The sequence below is a fragment of the Heterocephalus glaber genome, unplaced genomic scaffold (assembly GCF_053883595.1).
Source record: "Heterocephalus glaber isolate CG9 unplaced genomic scaffold, H.glaber_assembly_v1.0 deba00000901, whole genome shotgun sequence".
Lineage (NCBI taxonomy): Eukaryota > Metazoa > Chordata > Mammalia > Rodentia > Bathyergidae > Heterocephalus > Heterocephalus glaber.
The window spans coordinates 2,184,243-2,201,014 of record NW_028258171.1 but is presented as its reverse complement, the minus strand read 5'-3'; the positions used below and the strand labels follow the sequence as shown (position 1 = coordinate 2,201,014).

The 16,772-nt window shown below is 34.9% G+C and overlaps 1 protein-coding gene and 1 pseudogene across 13 annotated transcripts in view; both read right to left on the bottom strand.

Annotated features, from left to right (window-relative positions):
• Window positions 1-16,772, bottom strand: part of Mia2 (MIA SH3 domain ER export factor 2) — a 117,604-nt gene that overhangs the window by 7,084 nt on the left and 93,748 nt on the right. For 8 of the 13 annotated variants that reach the window (XM_087208022.1, XM_087208023.1, XM_087208024.1 and 5 more), the window contains 4 exons: window positions 16,037-16,119; window positions 13,967-14,095; window positions 9,355-9,513; window positions 2,059-2,181 (listed from right to left, as the gene is read on the bottom strand). In XM_087208022.1, coding sequence (XP_087064148.1) covers window positions 2,059-2,181; window positions 9,355-9,513; window positions 13,967-14,095; window positions 16,037-16,119 — 494 coding nt within the window. The remainder of the gene's footprint in view (window positions 1-2,058; window positions 2,182-9,354; window positions 9,514-13,966; window positions 14,096-16,036; window positions 16,120-16,772) is intronic. The other 5 variants (XM_087208026.1, XM_087208027.1, XM_087208035.1 and 2 more) reach the window with 1 other exon arrangement.
• On the bottom strand, window positions 6,718-7,227 carry LOC147828807 (BBSome-interacting protein 1 pseudogene; annotated as a pseudogene).

Genomic DNA, 16,772 nt, shown 5'->3' with positions numbered 1-16,772 from the left:
AGATTCGCCACCACTGTTATAGCATCTTAGTTTGCATTAATTAATGCTCTGAAGTTCACAGAACAATGAAATCGCCTAACAACACATTTCGTTTTTTTTAAGTCTTGAAAAAGAGTTGGTATTTAATGTAAAAAAAAAAAAGTCAGAAGTGCACACATCCCGTTTCAGTTTTGCACTAGTCAGTCTTCTAACAAAAACATCCATTAAAAAATTTCCAACGGGCTAACATTAGATGTGTGGTGCTGTGGGACACATAAAGACTCAAGGGTGCAGGAGGCAATAGAATAACCAAGGACTTCACAGAAAAGGCAACTCTAAGTGTTGCTAGTCAGCCTTGGGTTCCTTTGCTCGATTCAGATGGAAATTGTGAATCAGCAAAGTGTAGCTCTGCCAGCAGTCCTAACATCACCAGATGATGCCAGGTAATGCTGGATGCCAACAGCTGACACAATCAGCTGTTGGTCATTGCCACAGCCAGTTGTTACTGTCCAACACCAGCTCATGCTGGACACTCTTAAGTCAATTCTGCTGGGTGCTATGTCTCTAACACTGGTCTCAGTTGGCTGCTGGTCTTTAGAGCTCTTCAGTGTTAACAGCTCTGTTCATTCACTCTGTCCACACCACTCAGGGTAAAAATCCTAAGTAGATTTATAGGACTTTTGGTATCCAACTACCGGAGAAATAAATCACAAGCAGGTTTACAGGAACACCAAAGGGAGTCTTTATTTTATCAGGGCCTGTGTTGCAGCACATGGGAGCTAATACACAGGAGGGAGCCCTCCTAGACTAAAACATCAACAACACATTTCTTACAACATACCTGTCATTAAGTGACATATGACTATGATAAATGTATCGATGGCTGATTCTACTACTCTTTCTTTTCAGTAAAGTACAGTGATTAAAGCCACAGGTCTAGAGTTAAACAGACCCATGCTCAAATCTTGCCTCTGATACTTCTTGAGATCTTGAGCATCTTTTGGAGCCTCTGCTTATAAAGTGAGGACAATAAAAGCACTGATTTCACAGGGTTACCATAAACATTAAATGAGGTAATTCATTTTTATTCAATAAATGTTTGCTGAGCACTCAATATTTTAACTGTATCTCTCTCACATTCACCTTCATGTACTGATATAAACCAACACATTCATATATAAGTATATAAGCTGATGTACATATAACAGAAAGATACTGTTATCGTCCCATATTTATACTTCATGCCGTGTCACACAGGGTGCAACCTAAAAGGCACTTAAAAATTACTTGCTAGGGCTGGGGATATAGTTCAGTGGTTAGAGCACTTGCCTAGCATGAACCAGGCCCTGAGTTCCAGCACCAGCACACACACACAGAGACACAGAAACCCTGAAAATCAACATATTTCAAGTGGAGAATGCCACCCCTAAATATAGACTTTCTTAAGGAAACCTCAACAATAAATTTATTTTAATTTTCTGCTTTTTAAAAATTATTTTTTTCTTATGTTATGAACTTTTGATTGCTACATTAAATAATACTTCATTTCCAAACTTTAGTGAATGACTATGAGGTAGTTTCAGTAAGAGTGACAAAGAGTAGAGTGCTCAGTAAATGTTAGCTAAATAAATCTAAGGATAAAATGTTTAAACAAAGTAACTCATTAAACCATCAGTAGAACATGTAACTAAATTATTTTCTTGGTGGTCTTTCAGATATCCATTTACATTTGCTTGCCTAATTTCCCTTACTAAACAGCTTATATAGAAGCGGGCTAGAAAAATTTAAAAATTTAAAAAGCCATGGAACCAAGTGAGGTTTTCCATCATAGGTACATAGTAAACCCATTACCATGGTGCTCAAACCAAGCACCAACGTATGTTTAAATGCCACGTCTACGTACTGTATAACAAGAAACATAAGCCAAGAAGTTTCAGGAAAGAAATCTGGCTTTAAAAGCAACCAGAGATTGCAATTATATTAGCTCTTCATTCAGCTTCTAGTTCTTTAGTATGTCACATTTAAACACACACATGCGTACACACACACACACACACACACACACACACAATCTCTTACCCACTTTATCCAAAGAAAGCATATTATAACTTCTGAGTTCTGCAGGTCCAGATAGTCTACCAGAATTAGAATAGTATCTATCTTGCTTTTGTAGTGGAAGAGCTGGGTCAGGATATGGTTGGCCTAGAAAACATATTTTTGAAATATCTTCATTAATATAAATATAAATCTAGTTTACTTAAGTTCAAGGTATTTCTCCTGCTTCTAAAAAACTCTAACCTATATTAGTGGCAGACAATAGCAATTTTAGAAAAATTGCCTATTTTACTATAGGTTATAACTGTGTTTTGAATTAAACACAAGTAGGATTTGCTACTTTGGATTTTGAAAGTTTCAATTACTGGGTATAAAATGTGAGTTAAATCTAAGTATGAAATGTTAAAACAGGGCAACTTGTTAGAATATATGAAAACAATTTAGTTAAAAATACATGCATGTAAATTCATTTAACTTTCAATTGTAATAAAAGATCAAAGTGGATACATCAAAACATCAAAAAAGATGAAGAGAGCTACTAACCTAGAAAGAAAAGAAAAGAAAAAAACAAATTCTGTAAACAAAGCAAGAAATTTAGCACAACAGGTTGTAACCAAACCAAAAAGTACATTACTTTTTAAGTGCACTATTAAGAACTATTGGTAAAAGCTGCAGTAAGTTCAATATTTTGGAACTTAGCACCCATCCCAAAGAAAAGAGAAAGATCAGGGCTGGGGATTAAGTTCAGTGGCAGCACACCTGCCTCACAAGTGCAAGGTCCTAAGTTCGATCCCCAGTATCGGAAAAAAAAAAAGAGAAAGATCTCTGACTTAACAGATGAACAGGAGAACACTGCTGAGATTAAGGACATCTGGGCAGACACAAATCTGGGCACAGACTGACTCATGTGTATCTACAGTCACCCTTCTTTGTCCCTAAGGGTCATTTATAATGACAAAATGGTAATTCCTGAGTTTTATAGAACTCACCATTTTTGAACGAATACAGTCTATCTCATCTTTGAGACAGTAGAAGGTTAGGTAAGTGTAAGTCCAGTTCCAAAGATACGGAGATGGCCAAAGAGGGTGAACTGTGTGACTGTCTCCAGTTCTACTATAGTTATGAACAAACAGCTCCAAACTGCTCTCCTTGAGGGTCCTACACAGTGGTTCAGAATGTGAACTCCATACAACCATTAGTGGATATGTCATTCTTCATCTGACTCAATCATTTGGGACATCATTGAAACATTTCTCCCAAACAGAGCCAAGGAAACCACCTACATCAGCCAGAATCAATAGAGAGAATTATACTTAATGAGCTCTCAAGGGTCAGAGGATGTGACTGAGGAAAGAACAGGACAGTCTTGAAGGCTCATTTACACCCCTTTTCAGAACCTTGGCTGTCTCAACTGGTCAGAATTAGCTCTGCGAAAGCAAAGGCCAATACCAACCACTGAGATCTAAACTGGGTTCTTCCCTTCTACTTCAGACAAGGAATTAATTAAATGGTAGAGCTGGACAAGGACATGAAATGAGAACCTGAACACATCTCACCTTTTTTTTATCAGATCTCAAGATACTATAGCAATATTTTGCTACATCCTACAACATAATTTTCAAACAAAATTTTTTTATGTTTACTATTTTATAATCATAAACCCATGCTGCTCTACACTGGCAAAGGAAATCCACCCACTCCTTAAATATACCTGGGCCCCGTATGTGTTAGGTACTAGCAATACAACGTTGGTCTCAACAGTCTGTGCCCTTATAATTAAATGGTGATATAAGTATATAAATGTAAAGACTTAATAAAGGGGAAAACAAATAATATAAAAGGCATCCTATCTTGTCCTGATTCAAGGAATGAGCAATGGTTATCAAAGATGGCTCTAAACACAAAGTAAGGATAAACAATGGTGTACTGGTCACACACATACAAACACACATATACAATAAAGCTACATGGAAGGCATATGATAAAAGACTGAAACAAAACAAAGACATGAATAGTTCATCTCTCTCTCTCTCTCTCTCTCCCTTTATGAGACAAAATGGAATCCTAGCTATTCGAGGGGCTGAGGTGGAGAACTGTGGGTTTGAGGAAAGCCTGAGCAACTTATTAAGACCTTGTTTCAAGAAAAAGTGCTAAGGATATAGCTCAGCCCTCCCCAGGCTCAATTAATAAGAAGAGAGGGAGAGGAAGGGAGGAAGGAGAAAAAGGATCAGAGAAAACAAATCAATGAGGATGAGGAATGGGAATAAGTATACAGGGCATTCTAAAACAGTGTCACAAACCAAGAATTACACTGGAGAAAGAGCCCCACTCACATACTTCATTCATAACTACTCAAGGACAATAGGGTAAAATCTGTCAAAAATGAAAACATAGATAACATATTACCCAGAAGTTCCACTTCTTGCAAAGAGTATAGAACAATTATATAAAAACTGTTCACTGCAGCTTTGTTAACAAAGTGAAACACTGGAAACATCCTAAATACTCATCAACAGAGGCTGGATAAATACCTTGTGATTTTTTTATATACTGATGTATTTTAAATATTAAATATAATATATAAAATAAAATACATACACATGCAAAGAATTTAGGAACATAATTTTGATAAGGAAACTTGATAGAACTTTTTTAATTGTATATGGACTAAAGAGAGGTGTGGTGGCCCACACCTATAATCCCAGCCCTAGGGAAGCTCAGACAGGAGAATCACCATGAGTTCCACAGGCTACATAGTGAGTTCTAGGCCAGGCTAAACTGCACAGCAAGACCCTGTCTCAGAAAGAAATTCAAATGTGTAGCAGGTGTGGTGGTGATGATGCATGTTTTTAATTCCAGAACTATGAGAGGCTGATGCAGGAGGATCTCAAGTTCAAATACACATATGTACACTTAATTTATAACAAAAATAACACTGAAGAACACTGGGGTAAAAAAGTGTTTGTCAATTAATGGTGTTAGATCAATTGGACATTCATTCATAAGGAATTAAACTTCATTCTGTGTCAAACGGATACTAGATACACAAAATTTATTCCAGGTAGATTATAGATCTAATATGAAAAGTATAACGATTTAGTATAAGACATAGGCTATTATCTTCATGCCTTAAAGGTAAGGAAAAATTTCTTGAACAAGAAAATACCCATAAGAGAAATGACTGGTAAACTGAATTGTGTTAATACCAACAATCTATTCAACAAAAGACCATTAAGAAGATAAAAGGGCAAACTAGAGTTGTCCAAGAAATTTGTCATAATATAAACTACGAAAAAGCTCATTTACAGAAAATATAAAACACCAGAAAAGTCAAATGCGCAAAGTCAAAGACAGACATGAAATTCAAAAGGTGCACAACAGTGCTAGGGGGTACAGCTCAGTGGTGGAGCACGTGCCTAGCATATGCAAGGCTCTGGGTTTGATCCCGAGCCACACACACAAAAAATTTGTTTTAAGTACATGGTAAGAGAGTATCTAGATGGCCAATAAACTTATGAAAAAGGAATGCAACCTTCTAATAACCAGGGAAATGCAAATTTTAATCATAATGCTGTTACTACATACTGACCAGAGTAACTGAAATTAAGAAGCCACTGTCGGTAAGAATAAAAGCTGATACCAACTCTTAAGAATACTGTTTAGTAAAATATGCCAAAATTTAACCAATATTCATATCCTGCAACCCAACAATTCCTATCCTAGATAAATATACCTGCAAGTAAATTCATGCCAACAAAAAATAAGAATGTTTTATTTATAGTAATCTTAAACTAAAAATAAACTGGTAAATATGCACTCACAAAATATATATCCAAGAAAATAAATTATACATACATCCAAGAATGTGGAGAATTTACAAAATATAATTTTTCAAATCAAAGAAGCCAAACAAAACAAATATATACTATGCAATTCCACTGATATGTTTAAAAACTGACCAAACCAACTTCTGTTGCTACAAGAGAAAAGAATGGTTACCTTTGGACAAGATAATATTTGGAAGAGGTAGTTAATTGACAAGGAATGATTTCTACAGGACTGGTTATGTACTATTTCTCAACCTGGGCAGTGGTTGCAAAGAATGTTTACCTTGTGATAATTCATTAAACTGACTATATTTGTATTTTTTCTGTATTTGTATGTTAAGATCTTCAATAAAAGTTGTCTTTAAAACAATATTACTTTACCATATTAACAAGACTAAAACAGTGTCTTTGCATTAATCCTCTCTTATACTGGGAAATAACATACAACAAAGAATCTCAAAGTCCCTTAAAAAGGCTTCATACTCATACACAGCACAAGTGTGCTATGCTAGTCAATACAGCAGCCACTAGCCACTTGTTACATGTGGCTTTCTATTTTTTTATTTTTTTGGTTAAAAAATGTTTTATTTAGGTAATGTAAAAGCTTGAACAGTATGTTCAGATTCATATTTGTAATAAACATGTAAAAATGCTCTACATAAAAGTTGGATTTAGTTATTTGTGCCTATGTCAACCTTGTACTAGGAGTGGAGAATGGTAATTTAAATTGTAATTTAGAAACCATGAAAATCCCAAAATATTTGGTTCAAAGTTAACTCTACTTAATTTAAAGCAGTGTTTAACAAGTTTTATCAATCTTTGGTATTTTTAAATTATTTATATGAGTATTACCAGTTTTATTAATAAATACTATTTTCAGCATACAGGTACAAATTATACTTTAGCTAGTAACAGCTATACTTATAGTATACAGCTATACTTTAGCTGTAGGTAAGGTAGGGTGCTCTGAAGCGCTAAGTTTATTAGTCAGTAGGCTTTTTCCAGTTTTTCTTTACTGCCATTTCCTGTTGCCGAAGGGTATCTTGTGCTGCTTGCTGCATTTTCTCCAGTTTTTCCAGAGTCAGAGATTTTAAGGGTAAAAGTTTGGGTTTACACAGCACCACTGTGGTTACATCTTCCACAGACAATTACCCTTGTTTTGGAAGAACCTCCCGGAACATTGACTTCGCATTTGCCATGTTGTCGATACAGTCAGTTTTCCTGAAAGTTCTGCTCTCTTTGTTTTCGAAGCTTTAGGCATCCAATCTGGTATTACCAAGATGACTCAAAGTTCCTGAATCAAGCCTACAGAAAGAACTCAAGCCGCAGCTCCGGTCGGCAACAGGCTCCACCTGGGGCGCAGGCAGCGGAGACTATTCTCACCCCTCTGGGGGACCCTATTCGAAAGTGCCAAATGCAACTTCCGCAAAGGAGAGGGAGTTTTGGAGCCCTAAACTGTTGTCCACCTAGGTAAGTGACCAGTCTTCTCAGCGAAATAAGGGCCAGGAAAACAAACCTGTAGCCCTGAGTATGAATTAGCTCGCCTAATACGGGATGTCTGGTCGAGTAAGGTCCCTCCTTGGGCCTACCTAGAGATGCGCCCCTTCCCTGTCGGCTCAGCTACATGTAGCTTTTTAAATCTTAACTTACATTAATTAAAATATTCTATTTCTCAAGTTGCACTAAGCACTTTTTAAGTGCTGACTAGTGAAAGTGCCTAGGAGCATGGAACTGGACAGTGCAGACTCAGAACCTTCCATCGTTACAGAGGGTTCTATTGGACAGAGCTACTGCACAAAAAGATCTATTTCGGCATTATACTCACTCCATTGTATTACCACATAATTCACTTACATTTAATTTTTAGAATCTGTATTCTTTTATTCTCTAAAACAGTGTCTTGACATAAAATGTTTCAGTGAAATTTCTTATGAAAATGAGACAAACTGCTGGGCGTGGTGGTGCACGCCTATAATCTCAGGACTTGGGAGGCAGAGGCAGGAGGATTGCTGGGCGTTCAGGACTGGCCTAGGCTACACAGTGAGTTCAGGGCCAGCCTGAGCTACAAAGTGAGACCCTGTCTGAAAAAACCAAAAAAAAGGAAAGAAAATGAGACAAACTACAGCACATAGATCTCTAAAGTATATTTAGATCTAAAAGTATCTAGTTAATATTTTAAATCTTTTGACCACTGTCTTTTGATTTAAATCTAGGACAGCAATTTTCAAATTACAGCTTCCAATCTGAGCTGTAGTTAGAAATAGTTATCTACAAGTGAATTACCTCCTTAATAAAGGACAGGACTTCAATTTCATTTACAAAGCAAAAACAGTAAGCCAGCACGTATCACTCTTAGGAAGTTTGCCCTAGCAAAGCAAGTGTATGAGCAAGTTAACCTACGTTCTCACCAGGTCGCTTTAATCTATATTATAAATTTAAATATGAAAATATCTTTGTGTTTTTCTTATGGACTAAAGCACTGTGTCAAGCCACATTGGTAAATTTTTGTTGCGCTTTTGTATTTATAATAACTTTATAATGGACCAGTTACCTCCAGATATATTTTTGTTAAAATTTTAAATGATTATTAGGTGATATGTGAGCAATAAAATATTGTAAATAAGAGTTCTAGACAAATTTGTAAGACAAAGAAAATGAACGCTGGTCTGAGAAGTAATTATATAGCTGCTCAAACTGAAAAAAATCATCAAGTTATATGCTTAAGAATACTTATGCTTTCCCATATGTGTATTATATCCAATGAAGGCTTTGGGTTTTAATTTTCAAAAGATTCACAGAAAACCACAAAAACAGTACAGAGCATATCCTTTACCCAGTTTCCACCAATATTTTAATGTTTCACAACTACAGTGTAATATAACCAAGAGGAAACTGACTACAGTTCAATACATGTGTATAGTTCTATGCCATTTTATCACTTGTAGATTTATCAAACCACCATATTCAAGCTACAGAATATTTGTCTACATGTATGTTTATGTCTGCTCATGTTTTTTTTTTATATTATGTACATGGTTACGACTAAAGACGAAAGAGAGAGAATGATATAATTGCACAGAAGTGACAAAAGAATTTGAATACCTGTGTTTATGGATGGATGGATGTATATGTGTATGTGTATATATATATATATGGACTAAAATATATATATAACTAAATTCTGAGGACATTTTGTGATTAGAGGAAATTTTCATTTGACTAATTACATAGCTCTGCATCATTCAGATTATCTAAAATAAGTATATATTACTTTTATAAGCAACAAAAACAATATAGACATTCCATTTGGAGGGATAAACAGCTTTCTGTTAGGTGAACAGTTATCTCCTATTATTCTGTTTAAAAATTTGTTATTGTTTTCTAAAATGTATCATGATTTTTCTTAAGCAAACTCATAAAGGCCTCTTCTATTTCAATGTTCCACATAATAGCTGCCTTTCAAATATAAATACTAACTACTCTCTTTACGTACCTGGTGGAGGAATCATCACCCTACGGTCCTGTTCCCACAGAGGTGACAGAGATCCAGTGTCAGAAGGTGCTCTATGAGGATCGGTTAACCTATCGTAGCTTGAGTTTCCTCTCTCATTGCTAATCTGATGGTCCAGAGGATTCTCTAAGCCTCTTGAGCCTAATTAAAGGGGAAAAAAACGACATTCAAATTTGTTTAATCTTAAAAAGCATATGACTTAACAACAAATAAAATCCTTAAAAAGCAAATACAGATTCTAACAAAGTTTCTCTAAGTTTGTAGTCTCTAGACTACATCTCTATCCTAACAAAGCCATTTCTAGGATATGGGAAAAATAATTTTGCCACATGCATAAACAAACACTTGCCTACAAAATTCATTTTTAAATGCTATCATCACCATCATTTTACAGTTAAAATCAATGGTTAAATCATAAGTATTAAATCTGAAAAATAAAGGTATAGAAATAAATTTAAAGTAAAGATATCTATATTAGATATAAGATAATTAAAAATTAAGTTTTTGTTGCTTAAACTAATATGTCAATAGTCAAAATGAGCATGATTCTTCTCAGTCATCTAAGGGGCTACATACTAGTTTAATAACTCTGCCACTACTCTAAGCACTTTTTAGAACTCATTTGGAAACGCAATTTACTCAAATCATCTTAAAAGACATGTCAAAAATTGTTTCTCAATGTTGTAACATAACTCTCTAGTTCTGCCCCAAAATTATTTTAACCAACTTAATTAAAACATTTGTATCCACCAGATAAACCTAGCTCTAAATGGCTTTTAAGTAATTTCTAAATGTCATATTCACATTCAAAAAGAGAACTCATAAACCCTGAAGGCAAGTCTTAAACAAATTTCTAAACCAACAGCACTGTTGAAATAAACACTTTAAATGTAACATTTATTTGGATAAGAAAAACTGGCCTAATATTTATAAAGGGTGGAATCATTTTAAAGCTCCCATCTTAGGCCTAGGATGCACCTCAGTGGTACAGTGTTTCCCTAATATGTTAAGGCCCTGAGTTTGATCTGTTGAACTGAGGGGAATAAAAAAAGTTACCCTCCTATGGTCAAAGGAAGAACAGTACCTTAATCAAAATCTCACATTCAATTAAAATGAAAAAGTAAGTATAAAAACTATTTTAAGCATTCCACGCAAAAATATTAATACTTCACTTGTCTGTCATTGAGGGACCAATTAGGTATCTGAAAATTCTATTTTTCAGAAAATTAAAGTCTATTATTCTTTTCAATGAACAACTTTTTTAAAAGTTTTTTTAAATAAAAATCTAACTAAAATGTTTGTCCTATTTTAATACCTTCCTTAAAAGGAGAGACCAAAATTAATTCAACCTCTTCTTGGTAACTTGTAAAAATCAGCAGAAGCACTGTTTTTTAATATATTGTAATCATTTTTAAAAATTTCCAGCTACTTGTTTGTAGGCTCAGGTCACTTTGGCTTTGATGTCAGAAGGTCAAATACAGTGCCATTTTTTTTCCTTACAGATGTATATCTATTAAAATCCCCAAATCCTTCCCTTAGCTTATTTATCCTTCTAATTAGAAGAAAGCAGAAAATGTTCAAGAATCAATCAGGATGCTTTTGTTTCTAGATTGATGCAAAGAGCTTTAGAAACACTGAAAAGTTTCACCGGACTGCTCACAACAAGGGGACCAAAACTACAGGGCAACTGACTAACCAGAGAAAATTACTCAGGGTTAAAGATTTTTTACGAAGACTAAAAGCTATATGCAATTTACTCTAAAATAGTTTTCTTTATACTCAATCTTATTCAAACATACATCTCATGAAAACTTTCAAGTTTAAAAAGATAATAAAAGGCAAGAAAAAGAACAATCTTCATCCTTCTTTGGCAGGTTACAGAAACTCAGTTCGAAGCAATTCTTACAAGGCCGGCTGGTAACTTACCAACAACTTCTGTAGCTTTTTAAACAAATAGTAAAACACCTTTGCAAATAATCTAAACACCTTGTATCCAGAAAGCAATTAAATAGGAGAAGAAAGTAATTTAAATAGGAGAGGAGAAATCAAAGGTAATTTTTACTCTTATTTCAAATAATCAATTGACTACAAGCAATCCTTTACTTACGTAACTGAACTCCCAGGGGTTCACATATGCAGTTTAGCCAATTATATTCTACCTTATAGCTTTTTCAGACTGCTACCTGCTACACATGTGTGGTATGTGAAACTTAGTCTTAATCAGCATTCTTTTTCAATGAAACAGAGTAAGACTGAAAATGTCACAAATCATCAAAACTGCAATGATAAGTTCTATTTCATGTAATGTTTCAATTACTGTATATCGCCATGAGGAATGTAACTGTTATGTACTGCAAACATGTCCTAATAAAAATAAAAATGAAAAAGGATTATGGTATGTTGGCCCATAATATGGCTGGATGTAGAACACATTTCTTACCCTAAGTCAAAGTTAAAAATTGGGGTGGGGAGTGACAGCGCTGAGACCTAAGCTTACATAGCAGACAGAGGAATTTCAAAACCAGTTCCTTTCTTCAAGTGCCCAGTGCACCCCAGGGCTCCACCTATCACCCAGTCTACAGCACAGACTGCAGGGCTTCCAGTTCCCAACAGATACCAGCACAGGCTCTTTGCAGCGAGGCGAGGCGAGGCTGTGGGCCCAATCTGCAGACAACTGGGAGGTTGGAAGGATCAGCTCTAAGTGGAAGAAACTGAAGATGGAAGATATAAATAGGAAATGGAGAAAGGGAGAATATCTCATGACCATAAAGTAGGAAAATGATTTTTCTCATATCCTTTTAAGGCACCTCCGAAGGAAGAGTTCCAAAAAAAAAATTAGGAATGACAGCTTCATTGAGGAAGTGCATAGATTCCCTCAGAAACTATGTAATTGAATAGTATCAGCTGGATGTGATGGCACACACCTATAATGCCAGCACTCTGAGAGGCCAAGGCAGGAGAATTGCCAAGTTTGGGCCCAGCATGGGCAACTTAGGAAGATCCTATCTCAGAATAAAAATGTTTAAAAAGCTGGAGATGTACCTCAGCGTGAAGGTTCTGGATTCAATTCCCTGTACCGAATTAATTTGAGTACATGAGTTTTGATATATTGGGTTTTATTTGAAGTTTTTATACAGACTCTGTACTTCATGTTCTGAGCTCAAATTCAATCTGTTAAAATCACTGACAAAAAGGATGGGGACCCTTCACTTGTGAAGAACACCACCAGCTATCATAAAACACAGACTTGAGACTAAAAACCTAAGACTTTTGATTTGGGGACAGACCTTTCATTTTTTAATTTGGCCACAAATCCAGGAAAATCTTCAAAGCAATTTGACAAAGTGAAAAAACTTAGGTCAAAAAATGAAAGAGGAAACCTCAAAACAAGTTTTCAAAGGCACAAGAGCCTCTGTGACACCAGAGTGAGACAATGAGGAGGCAAATGTAGAAAGATCAAGAATTGTGCTTGGAGCGTGAAGGCACATGCCTTGATCCCAGCACTCAGGAGGCTGAGGCAAGAGGATCTCTGTGAGTTCGAGACCAGCCTGGGCTACATAGAAGAGTTCAAGGCCAGCCTGAACTACTCAGTGAGACCTTGTCTCAAAAAAAGAGTTATGCTTGGGCTTGAGGTACCTACAGAAATTCTCAAAAACATGTAAGGGCCTTGGGTGGGGGGGATAACCTGGGTTCTCAAAGTTATGAATGATTTAGTTCTCCTTAAGAGATTCCCATAAACTCTGCCTAAAAGGGTACCTCTGAACTCCATTCTAAAAACAAAAGAGATCCTTTCACTTCCTAATTTTTAAACAATAAAAAGATAATAGTAATAGAGTTTTACATTTTTTAAAAAGTCTACATTCTAATAATGTTTTATCAAAACAAAATTTGATACTAGGCTAAACTGTTATTCTACGTATTCTTTTAAAAGTTTTATACTATATAACTTTTTAAAAATAAGATAAACATGAAATCCATTATCAAAATGTTATCTAGTACAGGTTGAATAACCTTTATAAAAAATGGTTAAGATCAGAAGTGTTTTTGATTTTGGAATTTTCTGGATTTTGAAATATTTGCAGAGACTTTAGTGGCTGAGCATCTCAAATCTGAAAATATGAAAAATGAAATGCAGGGCCGGGGATTTAGCTCAGTGGTTTCATCGCCTGCTGCGCAAGCGCAAGGACCTGAGTTCAATCCCCGGTATCAAAAAAAAAAAAAAAAAGAACAAGTCTAAGTTCAGTAAGTTTCTCATATGACCCTTTCCCTGGCAGTGACTTAGACTCTATCTGAAAAATGAAATGCACAACTTTTTTAGTGCTGTGCCCAAAAAGTTCTGGATTTCAGAGCACTTTAGATTTCAGATTTTCAGAGTTGGAATGCTCAACTTATATAACACTCTTCCCAAGAGAAAAATATATTAAAATTAGATGTTGTAGAAATCCTTTTCTAAAAACAAGTAACCCACAATAAGTGCAAGGAATGCCTGTATTTTCCAATTGTTTATTTTACAAATTATTTTAAAGGTAAGTTGAGATGAAAAATATAAAGGAAGGAAGAAATTTAGAGTAATAAAAATGTTTAAACAATATACCTCTTCCTCCTCCCCCTGGAAGCAAAGGTGAGAGTCTGAGTGGACCCTCCAACAAGGTTGGAGGAGAGAGAAAAGCTCTCGTCTCAGATGAAGGCCGACCCAATGGTGACGGACCATATGGGGAATGCTCTGGAATAATTAAAACAGCATATTTAAATTCATAGTTTCAGTTAGCTACACTACAAAGATAGAATCCCATTTCAACAATTACATCAGGACATCCTATTGCCAACTTTAGTTTAATCCAAGTGCTAAACACTACGCCTTTGGGTTTGCTAATGTAGGACTGAATTAAATAGGGACTCTGGTGTTTTTGAAGTCTACCAAGCAGACATTTAATAAAAACATTCCCCTACTGGTAATTAATACAATTAAATAACCACAGAGGAGGGCCAAGGATTTAGCTCAGTGGTTCCAGCGCCTGCCTCGAAAGCACAAGGACTGGAGTTCGATCCCCCGTACCAAAAAAAAAGTGTACAACCTAAATAACCACAGAGGTTAAACAAAGGATGTAGGTGATGTTTCGGAGTAATGGGGACATTTGGGAGCATGAAATATGCTTTGCTTTGTTGTTAATGGCAGTATAGTTCCAGATATTCAGCAGATGAGGGTTGCAGTATGGCAGTGATCACTTAAATCAGGAGCAGATACACTGTGTTTGGGACATGAAATGTTTGAGTAAAGCTCACATTTTTTTTTAAAGCTCAGATTTTGAAAAGTAGAAAAATGCATAAAATACTCTGAAGCATCAGAAATTATATTTGATTCCTTACCAGTAAAAAAACCAGTTGAAATACACTAATTTATCAGAAAAATTATTTTCTCTACAATCCATATAAACAAGAATGCTAATATTTTACAAACTTAACCACTCCAAAAATACTTATTTGGTTATTTGTGTGCTTCTTTTTTTTTTTTTTGGTACCGGGGATCGAACTAGGGACCTTGCGCTTGCAAGGCGGGCACCAGAACCACTGAGCTAAATCCCTGGTCCTCCAAAATAATGGTTATACTTTAAAGGTAAAAAAGCAACAACAACAAAAACCAGACTTAAAATACCACTGAAGAAATACTTTTAAACATGATAAATCTTACAAAGGGCAGCTGTTACAATACTCAAACAAGTTAGAACAAAAGATCAAAGCATTATTCACCCTCCCTGAGGTTCTGCACTGGATTTAGACAAAAATTTCTTCTGTATACTACTCCCCATTCCAAACTGTTACTACTTGAAATTCATAATAATCTGATACTTTTTAAATGTAGAAGTAGACTTTCATTTTAAGGCAAGTTGACTGTCAAGTAATTTTTATAACTTCCCAAAGGTTATTAAAATGAAATTCTATTCATATAAGCATAGATTTATTTTCACTGCTGCAAGAGGTTGGTTCAAATTTAACCAAAACTACAATTCCCAATGAGAAATGTAATTGTGTTGTATACCTACAATGTACCAAAAAAAGAATTTAATTAAAAAAAAAAATTTAACCAAAACTATTCTTAAACATTTAAACTATATGGAATAGTTTGAGATCATTAAAGATGCCACCTCAAAATGAAAGGACAGAAATATTAAACATATCTTACAAAGAATTGGTCCTCCCACAGGATTACTATCAGAGTATTAAGTTTTCCCCACTTTTTAAATTAAACAAATAATTAAAAACCATTTTAATTTCCATTTTTATAATCCAAGCAAATTAAAAAGTGTAGTTAAATATGTAAACAGTCACAATACCATTCCATTTAAGTACTTCTTATTCATTTATTCTCCCCACAAATAATGAGTACCTTACTAAGTGCCAACTGCCTGGCTTTTCAAGAAGATCACAGTACTAGAAACATATTCTCTTACAGAATCCCACTAAGAAAAGAAGATTTCAATATTTTTTTTTATTGCTAGGGAAACAAATCCCAGACACTTGGAATTTTTGAGAGCTTAGTATAGAATCCCAGCTCTAAAACCTAAATTAATTATAAATAATGGTGTTAGTTTACACTGATATAAACTTTATTACAATATATAAATATAATAAGTATTTTAAATTAGGGGTTAAAAGAAAAGACTACCTCTGCCAAATGCTGTATTTGGAACATCAAGTGCATAAGGATCTTTTTCTAAAAGTTCAAATTTAAACTCTGTTTCAGTTAATCTGCAAATAAAAAACAAACATCGCTAAGTTACTTATCCAAGAGAAGCACCCACATTTCAAGAAAAATGCCACTGCCAACTAAAGCTACTCTACCCTCAGTACTGACATACAGAAATAGGTCTGACCAAGTCACCTTGCTATATCTCCTCCCATTACTTATTTTGGGGCAAGCAGTTCCTTGTTGCTTTTGGATAATGATGTTTTGTTGAGATTTGGGAGTGTTTCATCCCTTCTTCAAAACTAGACTACAGTGCAGAGTAAGTACTATCTCACAGAATCCAAATTTTTGAAATGAATAGCCAGTTCAAATCCACCATTTTATGACTAAGAAAACTAAAGCTAGGAGTTCAAATGATGTTACAAAGGAAAGCACCAGGATTAAAACACAGCATTCCTGAGGAGATATACTTTCCATTATAATGTGACCCGTATGATTCCAATCATAATGTATAATTGGAAATCCCATTAACTCATCCTATTTCACTTGTAAACTTTTTGTCTTAAAATGTGAACTTTCAAATGTATCTTATTCTAGTTCTTGACCATCAAACCTGAAATAAAACATTTAATCATTTTACTTTAAATTTCTGACCAAAAAGAGACAAGAGGACTAAAACTAATATTCAATAATGTTAATATTCAATAGTTATTCA